This window comes from Lepisosteus platostomus, chromosome 12, assembly GCF_059453375.1.
Source record: "Lepisosteus platostomus isolate fLepPlt1 chromosome 12, fLepPlt1.hap1, whole genome shotgun sequence".
Taxonomy (NCBI): domain Eukaryota; kingdom Metazoa; phylum Chordata; class Actinopteri; order Semionotiformes; family Lepisosteidae; genus Lepisosteus; species Lepisosteus platostomus.
The window spans coordinates 33650161-33666989 of record NC_142622.1 but is presented as its reverse complement, the minus strand read 5'-3'; the positions used below and the strand labels follow the sequence as shown (position 1 = coordinate 33666989).

Genomic DNA, 16829 nt, shown 5'->3' with positions numbered 1-16829 from the left:
GTACATCTTTTTCGCCACAGTCCACACGCAGGCTGCTGCCTCTCGCACAGTCACCCTCTGCTCGACTTGTGTAAATGAATGCACAATGTGGTTTGATCCGTCTACCTTACCCTGAGGTATGTTAAGGTGCTGGACTCTTGTACTTGAGCAAATTCCTGTGCTCCACCCAGCTCTGGAAGTGAGCATCAACACTGATGGAACAAGTAATCGGTTTATTCTCTGAAAAAAAGAAGAGAGAAAACACGTTTCGGCCGTGGAGCCTTCTTCAGGTGTGGAAGAAGGCTCCTGAAGAAGGCTCCAAGGCCGTAACGTTGTGTTTTCTCTCTTCTTTTTTTCAGCATGGAATAAACCTATTACTTGTTCCTTTGCAGCCTACACATGCTGACACAGCTACCCACCTGAACTACATCAACACCGATGGGCAAGTACCTGCAGTAAACTAGCTTCACGTCCACAGGGGGAATTACACACTTTACACATTATTTTAACACCTCAGAAATTGGGATAAACTCTGGTAAATCGAGTCTCTAGACTCATGTTTAGACTTGACTTACAGTACCATACACGGAGGCACTGGTTAGGAAAATGTCCTGGTTTGTAGCGGAAAACGTTTTTCATAAACGGAGCAAGAATTTTCATTCAGACCTCACTTTCATTGGTGCACCCTAAATCACTGAACCCAGTTCAGTTCTGAGAAATGCAAACTGGTTACTTCCTCTAGCTTTTCTTCAGTTGGTGATGTCTTTAATTTTTCAGAAGCTGTGCTCTTTGAGGGACTCAAAACACTAAGTTAAATTGGTGAATTGTTAAATTGTTCTGAAGCAGCAGTTATTTCATTGAGATTTCTTTCCCTCTCATTTAGTTCTACAATTCCAAGATGGGTTACATTTTCTGAATAAAACCCCTTAGTCTTTCTGCTGATTAAGTCTCCAGGTGCCAAGTTTAGAAGGTGCATACATCGCACATGTATTGCAAGACTGTGAAGAATTACGGGAAATTACATTGCTATGACTCATTTAGGAGCCTTTTTAATGTGGTATCTAATTTGTAAATGTAAAATCTGAAAATATAACAAATACTTGCAAATTGTTCTGACATTTCTGTGAGTCCTGCCTATTGTGTTACCGGAGGTACCTCTATATTGGGGTAGTTTTGTACTACAGAATTCAGTCAGCTCTTACCTATACCCTCTTAGTCCTTAAATAATACTGTGTGCTATACCATGTCTATAAATTGGAATTCGCTCAGATTTAGTGTGACTTATTTTGAACTATACATTATAACACAAAATATATACCAGACCTTGAAAACACTCTTAGAATGAGGGTGAGCTGGACACTTCATAATAATGTGGTTTTCTTCTTTAAGGAATACATCATTTACATCAACTAGAATAATGTCGGTCTCTTCTATGATATAGATTTTTAGTGCAGCTTTCTTATTTTCAGGAGAATTTCTCATTCATTTAATACTGTCACACTGTCATCTTTTTATCAAACATCACATTACCCTCCTGTTTCTTAACCAGTAACAGTATACACAATAATGAAAAGCACCCTTAAACATTTGTTCAGTTTCCATGTAGAACTTCAAAACTTTTATTTTTATATAAATAAGATAAATGTATTGGATGTAGATGATCATCATTATTCTAATTCATATAATCGTGGGAAAAATTGTCCCATAGGTAGTTGATTTACAGTATGAAGCTTTGAGGCAAAATATTTCTGTACCATTAAACAGTGAACTGTATAAATCTGAGTAAAGCCTCTTCCACTTCAAATAGCTGGTGAATTGTGGAGCAATAAAGCTTTTACACTTCAAATTGAAGTGTTTGGGGATCTTTCACTCTAATATCCTTTTTCACACACTTGCTAGCAGAACTTGAATTACTTCAGCTAAAACCCAATGGGAACTGTTATCAGTTTGCCTGTTTAAATTGGCACTGTTCACAGTTGGAGAGGATTAAACTATCAAGAGATTATGCATTTCCCAGCCATTCCTTCCTTCATAAATGTCTCATTTATTCTGTACGTTCAGCTCAAATTTTAGGATTTTGTTTGTACATTTATCAGTTTTTTAGAATCCGGCTGTCCTTCTTTGTAATTTCTGTTTTATTCTTCATAAAACTGGAATGTTTAAAAATTAATGCCGCAAGACAGCCAGTGATCTTTTTTGAGTTGGAGGTTATTGGAATGGAATCTTAAATTCACTAAAGTGCCAGTTTGTTGAATATGAAACTAGTTATGAGTTATTCATGCTTTGTCGCTACATCACCTTTGATGAAGCCATACTTTCATACTTAAACTGCCTTCACTGTCCAAAATAATTGGAAACCCCACTTAAAAACAAGTGGGCCCTTTGTTAAGTTAAAACAGTTAAGTTTGGGTGTAAGACTAGAAGCACTTCTAGTAGTTTTTGGTGGAATTAATTTCTGAGTGGTTGTTTTGGTTAATGAAGGGGTTGGAATCATGCCACAGACTTTTCATCCAGTTGGGTTTCTTATATGATGGTCAGAATTAAAGAGGTACAGTACGTAAAAAAAATTCTAAAATATTCTAGATGTAGATTCTGGTATAAGTAGTGGTCAGAATAACAAATGATTAAATAGAAAGGTTGGAGCTGTACACTCTGCTTAGAAATAAGATTTAGATGGAATTCAAGAATGGGCAAACACCTTGCAACTGTTATTTAAAACAGATGTGTCCAGAGTGTTTCTTGCAGGTAGCAATACCAGAAATATAATGTGAGAAATACTTATTTTGATGAAGCAGTTTATGCAAAATACATGCATCTTTTTGGACTTTCCAGTCAATCTGAGCAAACTAAAAATGGCAAAACTAATGTTTAAATATACATTATAACAAAAACTATAGAATTTAAATCAAGGGCAGTAATTGTTGACATTGTACAATGCAGGAAGATCCCATTTAGAATATTGTGTACATTATATTTTTGGTTACCACATTACAAAAAGATATCGCTGCAGTGGAATCACCAGAGAAGAGTGTCCAAATGTAGCCCTGGGCTTAAAGTAATCATAAAATATCACAAGATCGTCTTGAACTATAAGATTACAAAGGAACTTGGTTCAAGTATTGAAAATCCTCTGAAAGATTCACCTGAATAAACTTCAGAATCAGCATGAACTATGTTTTCACAGAAGTGTAACGCATACTGGAAGGCACAAGGAGAAACTAAGAGGGTGTATGTTGTCTTGAAGAAGTATTTGTACCCTTCCTGTGGTGGCTCGTTTTGTGAACCTACAAATTCTTGTGTACACTTTGTTTTAATCTTAATATTTTATTCAAAGCATAAATACAATACTTGAAGGGTAGAGGTAGAAAAAAGCCTTATTGTCAGCACTGATGAGAAGAAAATTCTGCTTTCAAACTGCTTTGAGGGTTGCCTCTTGTACATCATTTGGCTTATCAAACAACCCAGCATTATGCATAATTAAATTTTGTATATTTGTATACTTTGTATAAGATTGTAAATTATTTTTTAAACCCACTGGAATGTATAAATTAGTCATCTCTGAGATTTTTTCTTAGGCATGTATAGAAGGCTAGATTTCTCTTTTAATTGTGACTTTGTCCTACAACACTGGGCTAATATAGCACAGCATCCTGATTCAATACAATACATGCATTCTCTCATACATCATCCACCCAAAATGACAGCATGGGTACAAATAATTTCAGTTTATTGCAATACAATACTTTGTCCTTGTGAATAAATTATTGAATTAGAAAAGAGAAAAAAATCTACCTTTTGTAGCCTTTTGAACCCTTCAGCAATTTTATGATTTATTACAAGGCATTTCTAGTTGTATTAGAACATCTGAAATTTAACTGCACACTGCGTTCATTGCAATGAAGGAAAGCCGCAGGTTAGGTAACAAATGGAAAATGGAGTTCAGAAATTTTATCCATTCAATTCAAAATGTAGGCTGAGCAGAAAAAAAATATCAAACATTAAAATGCCAAATACTTAACTGTTGAAGTGCATGGTTATACGACATACACTAATTCAGTAGATTCAAGTGAAGTCGTCTAAAAATCCAAAGGAGAGAGACATGAATTAAAAAGCTGGGAATGAATCCCTCTGGCACCTGGCAATATGCATCATATGAAATAGTATAGAATGGGTAGCGCTGGACTTCAGAAACATGATTTCTTCCCGTCTTCCTCTGTCTACTCTATCCTTCCTTGGCTTAGCATTTTTGGTTTCCATTACCGCCTCCTCTTTCTTTCTGACTCCTATTCTTCTGTTTCTGTCTCCCACTCCTTTGCCTTGCTGACTCAATCACCTGATTCTTACCATTCTCTTCCTACTGACTCAGTCACCTGACTCTTACCATTCTCTTCCTACTGTAAATCTCTGTGCACCTCCTGTGTCCATATGTGTGTCATGATGTACCTCACCTGCCTCCTCCCAGCAGCCAGCAGCGCAGCGATCAAGCTGAGTCTGATCCATTAGATGTTTTTCTGTTTTAAAATAAGTTAATTCTTATCAGACTCAGTGGTTGTTTATTAACACATGGCTTTCTAGCAACTCCTTTACCTGAATGGGAAAGACAGAAAGCTTCTGATAAGACCACCTACAGAATCATACTTTGGTACCTTGCAAGCTTTATAGCTCGTCAAAGAAGAATTTGTACCAACTGGGGAATCCTGGACACAATCAGCTAGGGCCATAGCCTGCGTTCTGAGTGAGTGCTCAGGAAACTTAGTTGTAGAATTTTTCTACCTTAAGGAAATGTACAGTATGGATAATTCTCGAGTTATCGAGATAAATAAGTATTCACGAGTTCTTACCTGCCCTTCACATCTTTAATGGTTACCCAGGCAGGAAAGCAAACAGACCAAAATCCTTCCTGTTTATGTAATTAATGTACAATTGACATGTGTGGTACATTGTGAAGGAGTGAATTAAGCTGTGCTTTGATAGCCTCCGTGGCTTGGAAATGTAATGCCTTGCTGGCATAACTCTTAAATAAGAGCGCTTAAAATTGCATGCAGACTGCTGCATTAAGGTTTCCTAATCTTTACAAAATGTAGGACAGTGCAGGCTTATGTAAAGGACACATTTCTTCTTCCATTAATGCCTCTAAGATACAGCTTTACAGAAGACGCTTTTATGTCTTAATGGAAAATGCTTCTTTATGCAGTGGCACTGCTGCAGACCCAGAACTGAGCTGACACTTGCCTTTTTGTGTCTTCCATTGAACACCTTGCTTCATTAGCTTAGGAGCTACTTTCAACTTAACCTTTCTGCTAAGTTTATCATCACAGCCAAAGAAACTAAGAAATGACATCACTTCTGTTCCTTAACTCTCACACACGCGTTTTAATCAGCTAACAGAGTTGTACATAAATTTAAGAGATTAATTAATCATAATGCTGAAGAACCTGGGAACATACTGTACTCTGCTCCCTACCTTGGTAGAAATATTCAATGAAATATAGAACATCACAAAAGGGTGCCTAACCAAAATGTGGTTTTTTTTGCTTATATTTTACCTTACAGCATGGAATTAACATCCACTGATTCCATATCCACAAAGCACCTCTATTACTCTCTCTCTGCTCACAAACAATGGCTTTGGCAGTACTGTAAAATCACTTGGAGCTGCCTGCAAATGTAGTCCCAGTCTCAACTGCCAAGTGTCTATTTTCAGCAATTATATCTTGGATGAAACTGTCCTTCTGCGTGCCAGCTAGCAGCCCCTGCTCCATAACTGAAACATGTCTGCTTTTCTAACTCTCCAAAGCCTTGGCACTTCAGAATATGCAAGGCCTAAATCTGAGATGGAACATATGCCCAGGCGAAAACTCGTGCAGCTGCTCCCCAGCGTGAAATAGCCAACACTAAAGTTCCATCGAAATCCAACCCAAAAAAACTCTACTTCTTGCACAAGAAATTTACATTAAAATATGAAATTCTAATTTTAGTGATATAAATATATTAAGTCAATAGGGTCTCCTTGAATTGGCACTCTGTAGCAACTTCTAGGAGCACAGTGACATCAGTGAGGGACTCCTCTAATCAGGACTGACTCTCCTGCAAGGCGCTGTGGAGCTCACAGTGTGTGAAATGGCAGATGACTCTGACTGGTGAACGTGTCAGAGGAGTGAGTGGTAATAACCTCAATGCGTATGGCACAGGCATCATAGTTGGGTAATAGAGATTCAATATATTATATAAGTTACTTAAGAATGAAACAGACAGGAAATGATCCTCTGTGGATAAATGTGTAGTTTGAAATGGAAGCTGTCTTACAGATTTCTTTTGTGAGTATGAGTAACAATGTGTACTGAACTGGATGTGGATGTTTATTGATTCGCTATACTTTTTTTCAGATAGATGTTTCTTTCATTTGCTAAACAAGCAAAACAATAGTTCTTAAAATGGTGAAATGAGCAGTTATAATCTCAACCTACAATACAAACGCAATAAAAAAATGGTGTCAATTGTTCTGTTTTTGGTCATGTTTTATTTGAGCCTTCTGACATAATGGCGTCATAATCCATTCAACTGCTACACGAGGCAATAGGTACATGCATAATGCTTTACAGAGACACGAACAAATGATATAATGTGCACAAAAGGTTGGGATATTTGTTTGAGCATTGCATCATATGAAAGCGCTATAAATTATGCTTTATTTTTCTATAGATAAGTTCTGGTATTGCCGACTATCTCCAAACCACAAGGTCCTGCACTATGGAGATCTGGAGGAAAGCCCCCAAGGAGAAGTGCCCCACGATTCTCTGCAGGACAAACGTGAGTCACTCTCTGGATGCTCCATAAATAAGCAGTTCATCATCCAAGGGATAGCTTTTGCCTCTGAACCAGTAAAACCATGGTCATATTCAATGAGGAGTCCCCAGTCCTCCCTCCGTGTGTGTGGAGACATTGCTCAAATTTATGTTTGACTGATTTTCTCAGTGGTGCCTTCTAAATCAATGGTTTTGGATAAGAGATTTCCAGCATGGATTTCTGAAATCATGACAGGAGGTCATGCTAACCTCATTAAAATCAAGATCACAACCTGCAATACAAGCACAGGTTAATTTTTATAAGCACAGGACAAGTTCATGGCAATAACAAGACTGTCAGGTTAACAGAGCCTGTTATTTTTTTTACACTGTTTAGTTTTGAAAGATTGCAACATCTATGCTTCAGTGTGTCTTCATTTGTGATAGTTATAGGCCAACTTCATTTATTGACCTTTAAATGTTCAAATTCAATTAAATGTCCAAGTACTGTCTTTTACTGTCTAGACTGGAAAAATTACATGCCTTCAGCTTAATATTGTGTTGTTTTGTAGTGAACACTTTAGGAGCAGCAAATGAAATCCAAAAAGATTTAGATATTTAAAGACTGAGCAGACATATGGCTGCTCTGGAATTAGTCCAGGGAAGAGTGACAAGATACATTTTGGGGCCTAAGATAATGTCCTATACTGACAGATAGAAGATGCTGAACATTTTTAATCTTGAAACCAAAGAGTTAAACTAATTTTTGGTTAATTGATTTTGAATTTGAATTCAACTGTATTGCCCCAAAGGGAATTTGTCTTGCACATCAAGAGCCCATAACATATAACACACATGACAATAATCCAACACAGCAACAGTATAATACCATGATACAAAACAACATTTAACAACGTTGCTCATTGTCAGAACTCAATCCTGTATCATAAGATTAAAAACAGATGATAAGCTGATCAAAACAACGATAACAATATTTCTCCCTAACTGGTCTAAGCATCTCATCCAGGCATACTGTAAATCGAAAGAAGCCAGAGTATCACCTTCAAAAACATGGCTAGGTAGATTGTTCACACTCCCACAACCTTTTGGATAAAGAAGTGCCTCTTGTTACCAGTTTTAAATGCACTTCCAAATTGCTTCCACTTGTGTTCTCTGGTTTTTGGCTTAAGAGGATGTCCTACATTGACTGGCTGAAGGAAATGAATCTTTTAGTCTTGAACAGAGAAGATTAAAAAGCACCCAAGTGTTCTTCTGGCTTCTTTCAAGAAACTACTGGATGAGATACAGTACCAATTAACTATTAACTACCAAGTGGACTAGATGAGCTGAATATCCTCATCTCATTTGTAACCTCATTTATTTTAATATGTATTAACAGTCTGTCCTCATTTCTCAGAATTTCAAGGTCTTGGAATGAGTCCTGTTGATGCTTTCTGGACTTGCTATGAGGCTTCTTTTCGTAAGAAGGATAGGATAATTTAGTGTAGTGCTGCAGATGTGGTCTAACTTTGGATACAGTACAGTTGTATCATAATTCTCTAGATTTGTTCCCTACAGACTTTCCTATCTTTCCAGGCAATTTCCAGAAGAGCCACTGTTCCAAAACAGAACCCTAAGCTAATAATGATAAATTGACAGATGCACAATAGGAATTAATAATAATAATAACTCTTATTTATAAAGCACCTTATAATATATACTAATAATTCTTACACTTATATAGCGCTTTTCTGGACACTCCACTCAAAGCGCTTTACATGTAATGGGGACTCCCCTCCACCACCACCAATGTGCAGCCCCACCTGGATGATGTGACGGCAGCCATAGTGCGCCAGAACGCTCACCACACACCAGCTATCAGTGGGGAGGAGAACAGAGTGATGAAGCCAGTTCGTAGATGGCGATTATTAGGAGGCCATGATTGGTAAAGGCCATTAGGAAATTTGGCCAGGACACCAGGGTAATACCCCTACTGTTTTTAAAAAAATGCCCTGGGATTTTTAATGACCACAGAGTGTCAGGACCTCATGGTCAGATTAACACTCGGATTGAGACGGTGACTATTTTGTTCATAGCGGAAGGTTTTATGCTACTGACACTCAGTTGCTGTGCAGGAAGGGAATGTTTTTTATGGGCTTTAGAATACCACCTAGGTATTTCGATTCTGGCTTAACATTCGACCCACATGTACAGCATACTGTCAAAACATCTTTTTTTCACCTTAGAAATATCGCAAGACTACGCCCTATGCTATCATTAACTGTGGCTGAAAAGCTGATCAACATATTTGTATTCTCTCGAATTGACTACTGCAATGCTCTGCTCCCTGGGGTATCTAAATCTACTCTGAACAAGCTGCAGTATGTCCAAAATTCAGCAGCCAGAATCCTGACCAGATCTAGTGCAAGTGTTCACATTACTCCTATCCTGGAGTCCTTGCACTGGCTTCCGGTCAAATTCCGCGTAGACTTTAAAATCCTCATGCTCACCTACAAGGCTTTACATGGCTTGGCACCTCAATACCTGTCTGAACTTTTATCGCCCTACTCCCCACCTCGCAACCTCCGCTCTTCAAATTCTGCCCTCCTTACTGTCCCCCAAGCCCGTCTACATTGTATGGGCGACAGGGCCTTCTCCTGCTATGCCCCCAAGCTCTGGAACTCCTTGCCCAAGGATATTAGAGAGTCACCTTCTCTAAACTCCTTCAAATCCAGACTCAAAACCCTCCTTTTCAGAAAAGCCTTTACTTAACTGGTTCCATTCTTCACCCCTCTGCTCTTCTTAATACCATCTTCCACGGTCTCCTCTATTGTTATTGTTGTATTGCTGTAATTATAATTGTGTCCTGTCTTGTGAAATTTTTCTTATTTATTGTTGTAGTCTTCTTATTTATTGTTATTGTCATCCTGTAAAGCGCTTTGAGAAGCCACCTTTAAAGGCGCTATATAAAATAAAGTTTATTATTATTATTATTATTATTATTATTATAAGCAAAATGAAACATTAAAAATTCTTCTTGTGGACAATGTTCTTACACTTGATTTATTGTGACCACACAATAAGTTGCTGAATCCTTAAATTCATGAATAAAGTGGAACTTTGCTGGTTTCGACAAGACCACAATTCAAAACGTGTTGGTGATGCTATTTATGATGCTATTACTATATTACTATATATTAGAATCACATCTCACGCTAATTACATTCCTTATGGATATTAATTCCTCTAGGTAATTTCCCTACAAGTTGCATTATTTCGGTATATAACCAGGACTTACGAAGGGACAATTACTATGTTTGGTAAGCTGCAAATGAAACACACAATCTAATTTATGGTCCCTAACCAAACTCTGTTCCATTAATTTTTATGAGAAAGGCCTCCAGCTTTAAGTCATGAGTAAAGTTTGTACTGTTATACTGTAGCTCCAAACACTCCATATTTATGTTGCAAAGGAACAAGTAATAGGTTTATTCCATGCTGAGAAGAGAAGAAAGAAAACAACGTTTTGGCCGTGGAGCCTTGTGAGGTCACACATGAAGAAGGCTCCACGGCCGAAACGTTGTGTTTTCTTTCTTCTCTTTTCAGCATGGAATAAACCGATTACTTGTTCCTTTGCAGCCTACGCATGCTGACGCAGCTTCCCACCTGAACTACATATTTATGTTGTTTTTATGGGAGAACATTCCTCTCTATATGTCATTTTGCTGTATGTCACAACAGTCAGGTCACTAACCCCAACAACATATAACAGGGGCCACCTGTACTGTAGTACAGTAGTAGTTAATAATGTCTGCTTTCTGACTTATATGAGTTGTACTTCTGTGAAGGAAAAATATGAGTTCTTAAATTTAACCTTTGGAAATCACAAGCAGTCAATGTACTTTGTTGCCTAGTGTAATTTAAATGCACTTTTCTTCCTGTAAAATCAATAGTTATATGCAACTTCAATGCAATAGCCCATCTCCAATAAGACATTGTTCCTTGATGTCACCACGAAAAGTACCAGCAGTAAATTTAAGTCCTTTCCAAGGTAGTGAATGTCTTATTTTACCAAAATAGGTTGTCCTGTACTCCTTACACATATAGGGATTTTTTTTCTTTCTGTTTTAGTACCAGTGGCTGATATCAAAGCTGTTGTAACTGGAAAAGACTGCCCTCACATGAAGGAAAAAGGAGCTCTGAAACAGAACAAGGTGAGGCTTACTTAGGTATTCATCTCTCATATTTTGTGTGGGTGCCAAGTAAAATATGCTTCTTTATCTCTGTACAATATATTATTTTGTAGTAGTTCCACAAACCGAACCAACAATGAAATACGTTTATCTTACAAAGCAAAAAATATTTTATTTTCTTCAAAAGGAAAAGTTTTTGTTTCATTTTGTTTCCAGTTTCACCCCTATTTTTCACAGTGGCATAAAGAAAAACTGTGATGTGGAGTACTATGTTCTGAATATAAGGGTTCTGAAGGCTTTCATTTTGCACAGTAATAAGTCATCTTTTCTGTGAAAGGTAAACTCAGGTTTTGCAAGTATTGAGATAATATAATAGTATAATTTAAAACAAATTCTTCCATGTCAGCACATTCACTCTTATGTCTGAACCAGGCTTGAATGAACAGATGCGATGCATACTACCCCAGAGGCATTTTAGTAATCTTATTCTGTTTTGATAAGCAGTCTAATTACCCAGGTCTACAGAAATTGTTGGCTAATGTTGTAGATACTGTTTCCAGCTCATGCAGGGTAATTGCAAGGTTAATGTCTTGTTGACTATTTCTGTGCAAGGTGTTTGTGTACACACAGATAAGGAACATAAATTGCACCTAATTTGCTGTTATGGTCTTCTAAAAAATTAGCTTCATTTTTGCAGCACATCCACATTTGATGTAGCATCTGCAGAGAGAAGTTTAATTCTGTTTTATTTCTGCTTCTTGAAATAAGGGAAATGTGTCCTTGTTTGGCTGCCTTTGTGTCGTGAGTAGATTTAAGCTTCTGCTGGAGGAGAAAACCAGTTTGATTTTGTCGTAGCGAGTCCGAGAGAGTCGTAGGGGCTGTTAAGAGCACTGTGACTGAGTCGCTGGGGGTGTCACACTACACAACTGACGGTAACAGGCACGCGCTGCGACTCTCTACAATGCGCTGTGATTTTCTTACGATTTTGTAAATGAAGGCTATGGGTAGCATTTTAATGGTGTTTGTCTGTAGGTGGGCTAAGAGGCAGGTAAACATAGATGGTCAATGGGGGGTTTCTGATTATCTACTCTGGTTAATTGACTTCATAGTAAACCATTAGAACCATAATAAAGGACAAACATTCAATTGCCATAGACACAACATAAATACAAAGACAAGGGAGGAAGGAAGACATGTAGGGCAACAGAATCACTCTCCTCCAAGATTGTGCATTGCAAGAGATCTGATCAGTGTTGGAGACCAGATTCTGGCTAAGTAATCTGAACATTATCTCTTATTTAATTGAGGAAATTCTGATTTCCTGTACTGTGGAATCCTCGGACTAAAAACATTCTCTTTAGTTAGGTGGTGCAGTTTTATTGTAGGGAGATAGCTTAACATTCGGTTTTGGACTTCAATGTTGTAGGAAGGGAGACTTAATCTGTTTTAGGATCCATTTATTAGGATGCAGGTATAACTGTTTTTGGCCTGTTAAGACTTTGCATAGTGCTTTCAACTTAAAGGGGTAGAAGATCAGCCTATAGAATGCATTGAATTGTACATGTGGTATTGTGTAATACTGTGTAGTTGCGTTTTGTTAATAAATATTTATTTGTCTCATTCAAGTTTGACCCTGAGCCAGAAAAATAAAAGAACTGTGCCAGTGCTACAAAATAACTTGCGTTCCATTTCTCACGTGCCTCAAATTATACCTGAAGCACTGGCTATTTCCTGCCCCCTTTAGTTTGTAACAATGTCATAGAGGGGCCAATTAAAATGAATGTGAAATTCTAAAGAAAGCATCTTTGAGATTTAATTTATACACTCAAAATAGAAAGCTTAATTTTAGAATGCACGGCAAAGGTGCATCCTTCCCATTTTCACTCAAGATTAGTTTAAAAGGTTGGAAGTGTTGCTTCTGTCATCAATCAAATTCTGTGTATCTGGAGTCTTATCTAGAGAGACTCATAACCAAAAGTACAGATTTCGTGTACATACTGTACATTTCAAGCATTTTAGCAATGTCATATGTTTTTATTTTTTGCCTGACACGAATTAAATAATTACTAAAAAGGCAATCATCAGATGAAGGCTTCATATCAACACCTAAATAATATTTTTAGAGTGAGGTGTATGCAACATCACCCACTGACAGTATGCTGGAAATATTTGCATTTTTTCATAGCTACAGTATACTGGAGAATTTTACATTTTTTTTTTTTTAAATGGATTAAACAATGTAACCAAAGCCCTATATACATTCAATTATTATTTTAATTTGGAATTACTCTGAAGAAGGGCACTGGCGTCATGTTTATATTGCTATTCCTTTCTTTAAGCTGTTCATGTATATTAGCGGCTAGGTGAGTCCGTCACAAAAAATCCATTTGGTCTTTTATTTACCAAAATCCGTTATAACATTATGTGGGAGTTCGAATGTATTAGTTTCAAACAAAAGAGCTGATCAGTGTAACACGTGAATGTTATCTTGTTGCAGGAGGTACAGGAACTTGCATTCTCTGTCCTGTATGAGTCAGATGAATATTTAAATTTTATTGCTCCTGACAAGCATGAAGTAAGTATCCATTCATTATTTTGTCAGTTCTAATGGTGAGAATATGCATTGGAAAAAGATTAATAGAATCATGCTGTAATGGCATTTAAGAAAATTCACATGCTACAGGAAGGGATTAATTCATTTTTTCCGGTGATATTGTTTCTGTTTTATTTTAAATGTAGGATTGAATCATTTTCAGTTTACCTCTGCTTTTGTTTTACCAATATTCGTCTTTTTTCAAGAGATCTTGCACTGGCACACTCCTCTAACTTTATCTGTGACTAAAATGTACTCGTTTTACTTGAAATCAGTGATTTTTATAGACATCACAGTGTTTTAGTAGAAGATTTTCTCATTTTTTCAAAGGTTTGTAAATAATATCTCGCATGGCATGCTGAAACTGTGCAGCATTCATACTGTTCCTTCAAGAAAGTCGTGCGGGGATTGTCCTGATTTGTGCTGTCATGTGTATTTCATCCTGCAGTACTGCGTGTGGACAGATGGTCTAAATGCTCTTCTGGGAAAGGAAATGAGCAGCGAGCTCTCCAAGACTGACCTGGACACACTCCTTAACATGGAGATGAAGCTCCGCCTCCTGGACCTTGAGAACATCCAGATTCCTGAAGCCCCTCCCCCCATTCCCAAAGAGCCTAGCAACTATGACTTTGTTTACGACTGCAACTAACAATGGACTTGACTAGTTACTACTTCTTCATACTGGAAGGAACTTGTAAGAACAGAAAAGAAAGAAAAACTGGATCCTACTTTAACCTTCTTCTTTTGTTTTGCTATACTTGCTAAACTTAACTTTTTTAGGTATATTTTGACGTAATTGCAGCACTTAATAACTTGCCTGTGAGGCCTTCTGAAGTGTATCATCATAACAACCACACCTAGGCCAGCAGTATCCAGCTCTGGTAAAGCCAAGAATTGTACAAAGTATTCATGTACCAAACATCACAGAGCTTCAGCAGTGAAGAACGTCATGAAAGGACTAGGATCACTTGAGTTCCACGTTTGCAGATTCTATATTTGATTTCTCTGTAAATTATTTCTGAATCTTCGTTTTCCTCAAAATTGTGTTTTTATAGCTGTTCAATACAGGATCCTGTAATGGTTTCCTGCCTCAGACTGTGGTTTCGACTACAGGAGGAAATCAAATGTTGCACATTGTTACATGTGGCAGCTATGTCTCCAAGCAGAAGGAAAAAATGGTTTACAGGTTGCTTTTTTCCTAGATTTAGTGGTATCAGATTCACAGTTCACACGGACTGTTAAATCAAGTGCATCCTCCTTAACTTGGCACTATCATGCACAGAAACTGCCTCTGACATCTTATTTAATAAATCCTGCTTTGAGCTTAAAGCCGCGATTCCTGATGCCAGTAGAATTGTTATTCATGCTTGCAACTCGTTCATTTTTTATTTTGACTGTGTTCTGTTATATTGGCTGTTACATTCCAAGGCAACATTAAGCTTTTGTTGAGTAAGCTTGTGTAGCCTTTAGTGGTGTTTGTGAAGTTGCCAAGTAGTCAGTATTATGTCAGTGTTTCAGTGTTGAGCATAACTCAGAAACAACACTTTTAAGTACAGGAATATTTTTTTAAAATAAAATTTCATCCCAAATTTGAAATGTATATTTAATTTAAAAAGATCATCTGTCTTTTTATGATTTTTACCTTAATCCATTGAAATGTCTGTTCTCGGTAACTTTGCCCTTAAACCTGCTGTGTTTACATTAAAATTTCATTAAATTAGTTGTTGCATTTCTTGCGTACATTTGTTTTTCCATGCTGTATGTTGTTCATAACTCTCAGCTTTTATGTGGTGATGTTTTTCTTCCTTGTGTGCCCAAGCAAGTCACTGTGTAGGGAGCACAGGTGTCAGAGTAGACCCTGAAAAGTTTAAAATGTAATCCCAGCTCCATGAATCCCATACACTTGATGTGGAGTGAAACTTTTCAATACTGATGATTTAAAAACTTATCAAAAGTCTCAGGGCAGAAATCGCCATGAAAAGCAAAGACAACCAAATGATCTACGGTCAGTGAAATCCATAGATTGATTGTCTCACACAGATAAAGTCAGAATGTCTTGTTGATGAAGGCCAATCCTGTTTGTAAAAAGCTAATATCTCTCTATTGATATCTTGACCAGTCTTCACTTGAAAAACATGCACTTATATTTGTGAAACTTTACTGCTGCACATGGACATAACAGGGAACAGGGAAATAGCAGCAGACATATCACCCTGCAACTCACATCTGGCAACCCACTGAAGCTTAGCCTGGTCAGTACCTGGGTGAGAGACCTCCTGGGAAAAACTAAGGTTGCTGCTGGAAGCGGTGTTAGTGGGGCCAGCAGGGGGCGCTCACCCTGTGGTCCATGTGGGTCCTAATGCCCCAGTATAGTGATGGGGACATTATACTGTAAAAAGGTGCCGTCCTTCGGATGAGACGTAAAACTGAGGTCCTGACTCTCTGTAGTCATTAAAAATCCCAGGACATTTCTCGAAAAGAGTAGGGGTGTAACCTCGGTGTCCTGGCCAAATTTCCCAATGGCCCTTTCCAATCATGACATCATAATAATCCCCATCTGTGAATTGGCTTCATCACTCCTCTCTCCTCCCCACTAATAGCTGATGTGTGGTGAGCTTTCTGGCGCACTATGGCTGCCGTCGCATCATCCAGGTGGGGCTGCATATTGGTGGTGGTGGAGGGAATCCCCATTACCTGTAAAGCGCTTTGAGTGGAGTGTCCAGAAAAGCGCTATATAAGTGTAAGCAATTATTATTATTACTATAAATATGGAATTTGTTTTTCCTCCTAAAACTTCAGTCTCTGTAAGCTGGTCAGTATTCTCTTGGTATTCACTGAAGATGACAAAATGCTCTGCTTCTCCTTTTATGGTGTTCATAAGATTACAGTTAATTATAAAGTAAGCAGAAAACCTATAATTGGACCGGTTTTCTGACATGTAAAGTGCCTTGCGAAAGTATTCAGACCCTTTAAACATTTTCAAATGTTGCTGGATTAGAAATGGTATGTGTCTTTTTCCAAACAGTATTTTTATTGAAAACTCACATGCTCAACCAGAAAATTTGTAAAAAGGAAATTAGTTATTTGTCATTAGATATCTTAAAGAAAGTCAAAAACTGAAAACAGACCCCTGTGCACTGGTAGTTCTATGGTTACACAGAGGTTTAAGGATCCTAAACATTCCCTAAACTATGTGAGTTATGCCAAATACTTTACATAGTACATACTCATTAGGGTCTAACTGAACTAGTGGAATGAATGTTATTACCTAGCTGGAAA

General features: G+C 37.6%; 1 protein-coding gene across 9 annotated transcripts in view; it reads left to right on the top strand.

Moving 5' to 3' along the window:
- Positions 1 to 15270, top strand: part of elmo1 (engulfment and cell motility 1 (ced-12 homolog, C. elegans)) — a 160004-nt gene extending 144734 nt beyond the window's left edge. For all 9 annotated transcript variants that reach the window (XM_088601706.1, XM_088601702.1, XM_088601703.1 and 6 more), the window contains 4 exons: positions 6682 to 6789; positions 10896 to 10978; positions 13455 to 13532; positions 13999 to 15270. In XM_088601706.1, the coding sequence (XP_088457832.1) occupies positions 6682 to 6789; positions 10896 to 10978; positions 13455 to 13532; positions 13999 to 14199 (470 nt within the window). In that variant the 3' untranslated portion in view covers positions 14200 to 15270. The remainder of the gene's footprint in view (positions 1 to 6681; positions 6790 to 10895; positions 10979 to 13454; positions 13533 to 13998) is intronic.
- Positions 15271 to 16829: the final 1559 nt, after the last annotated feature.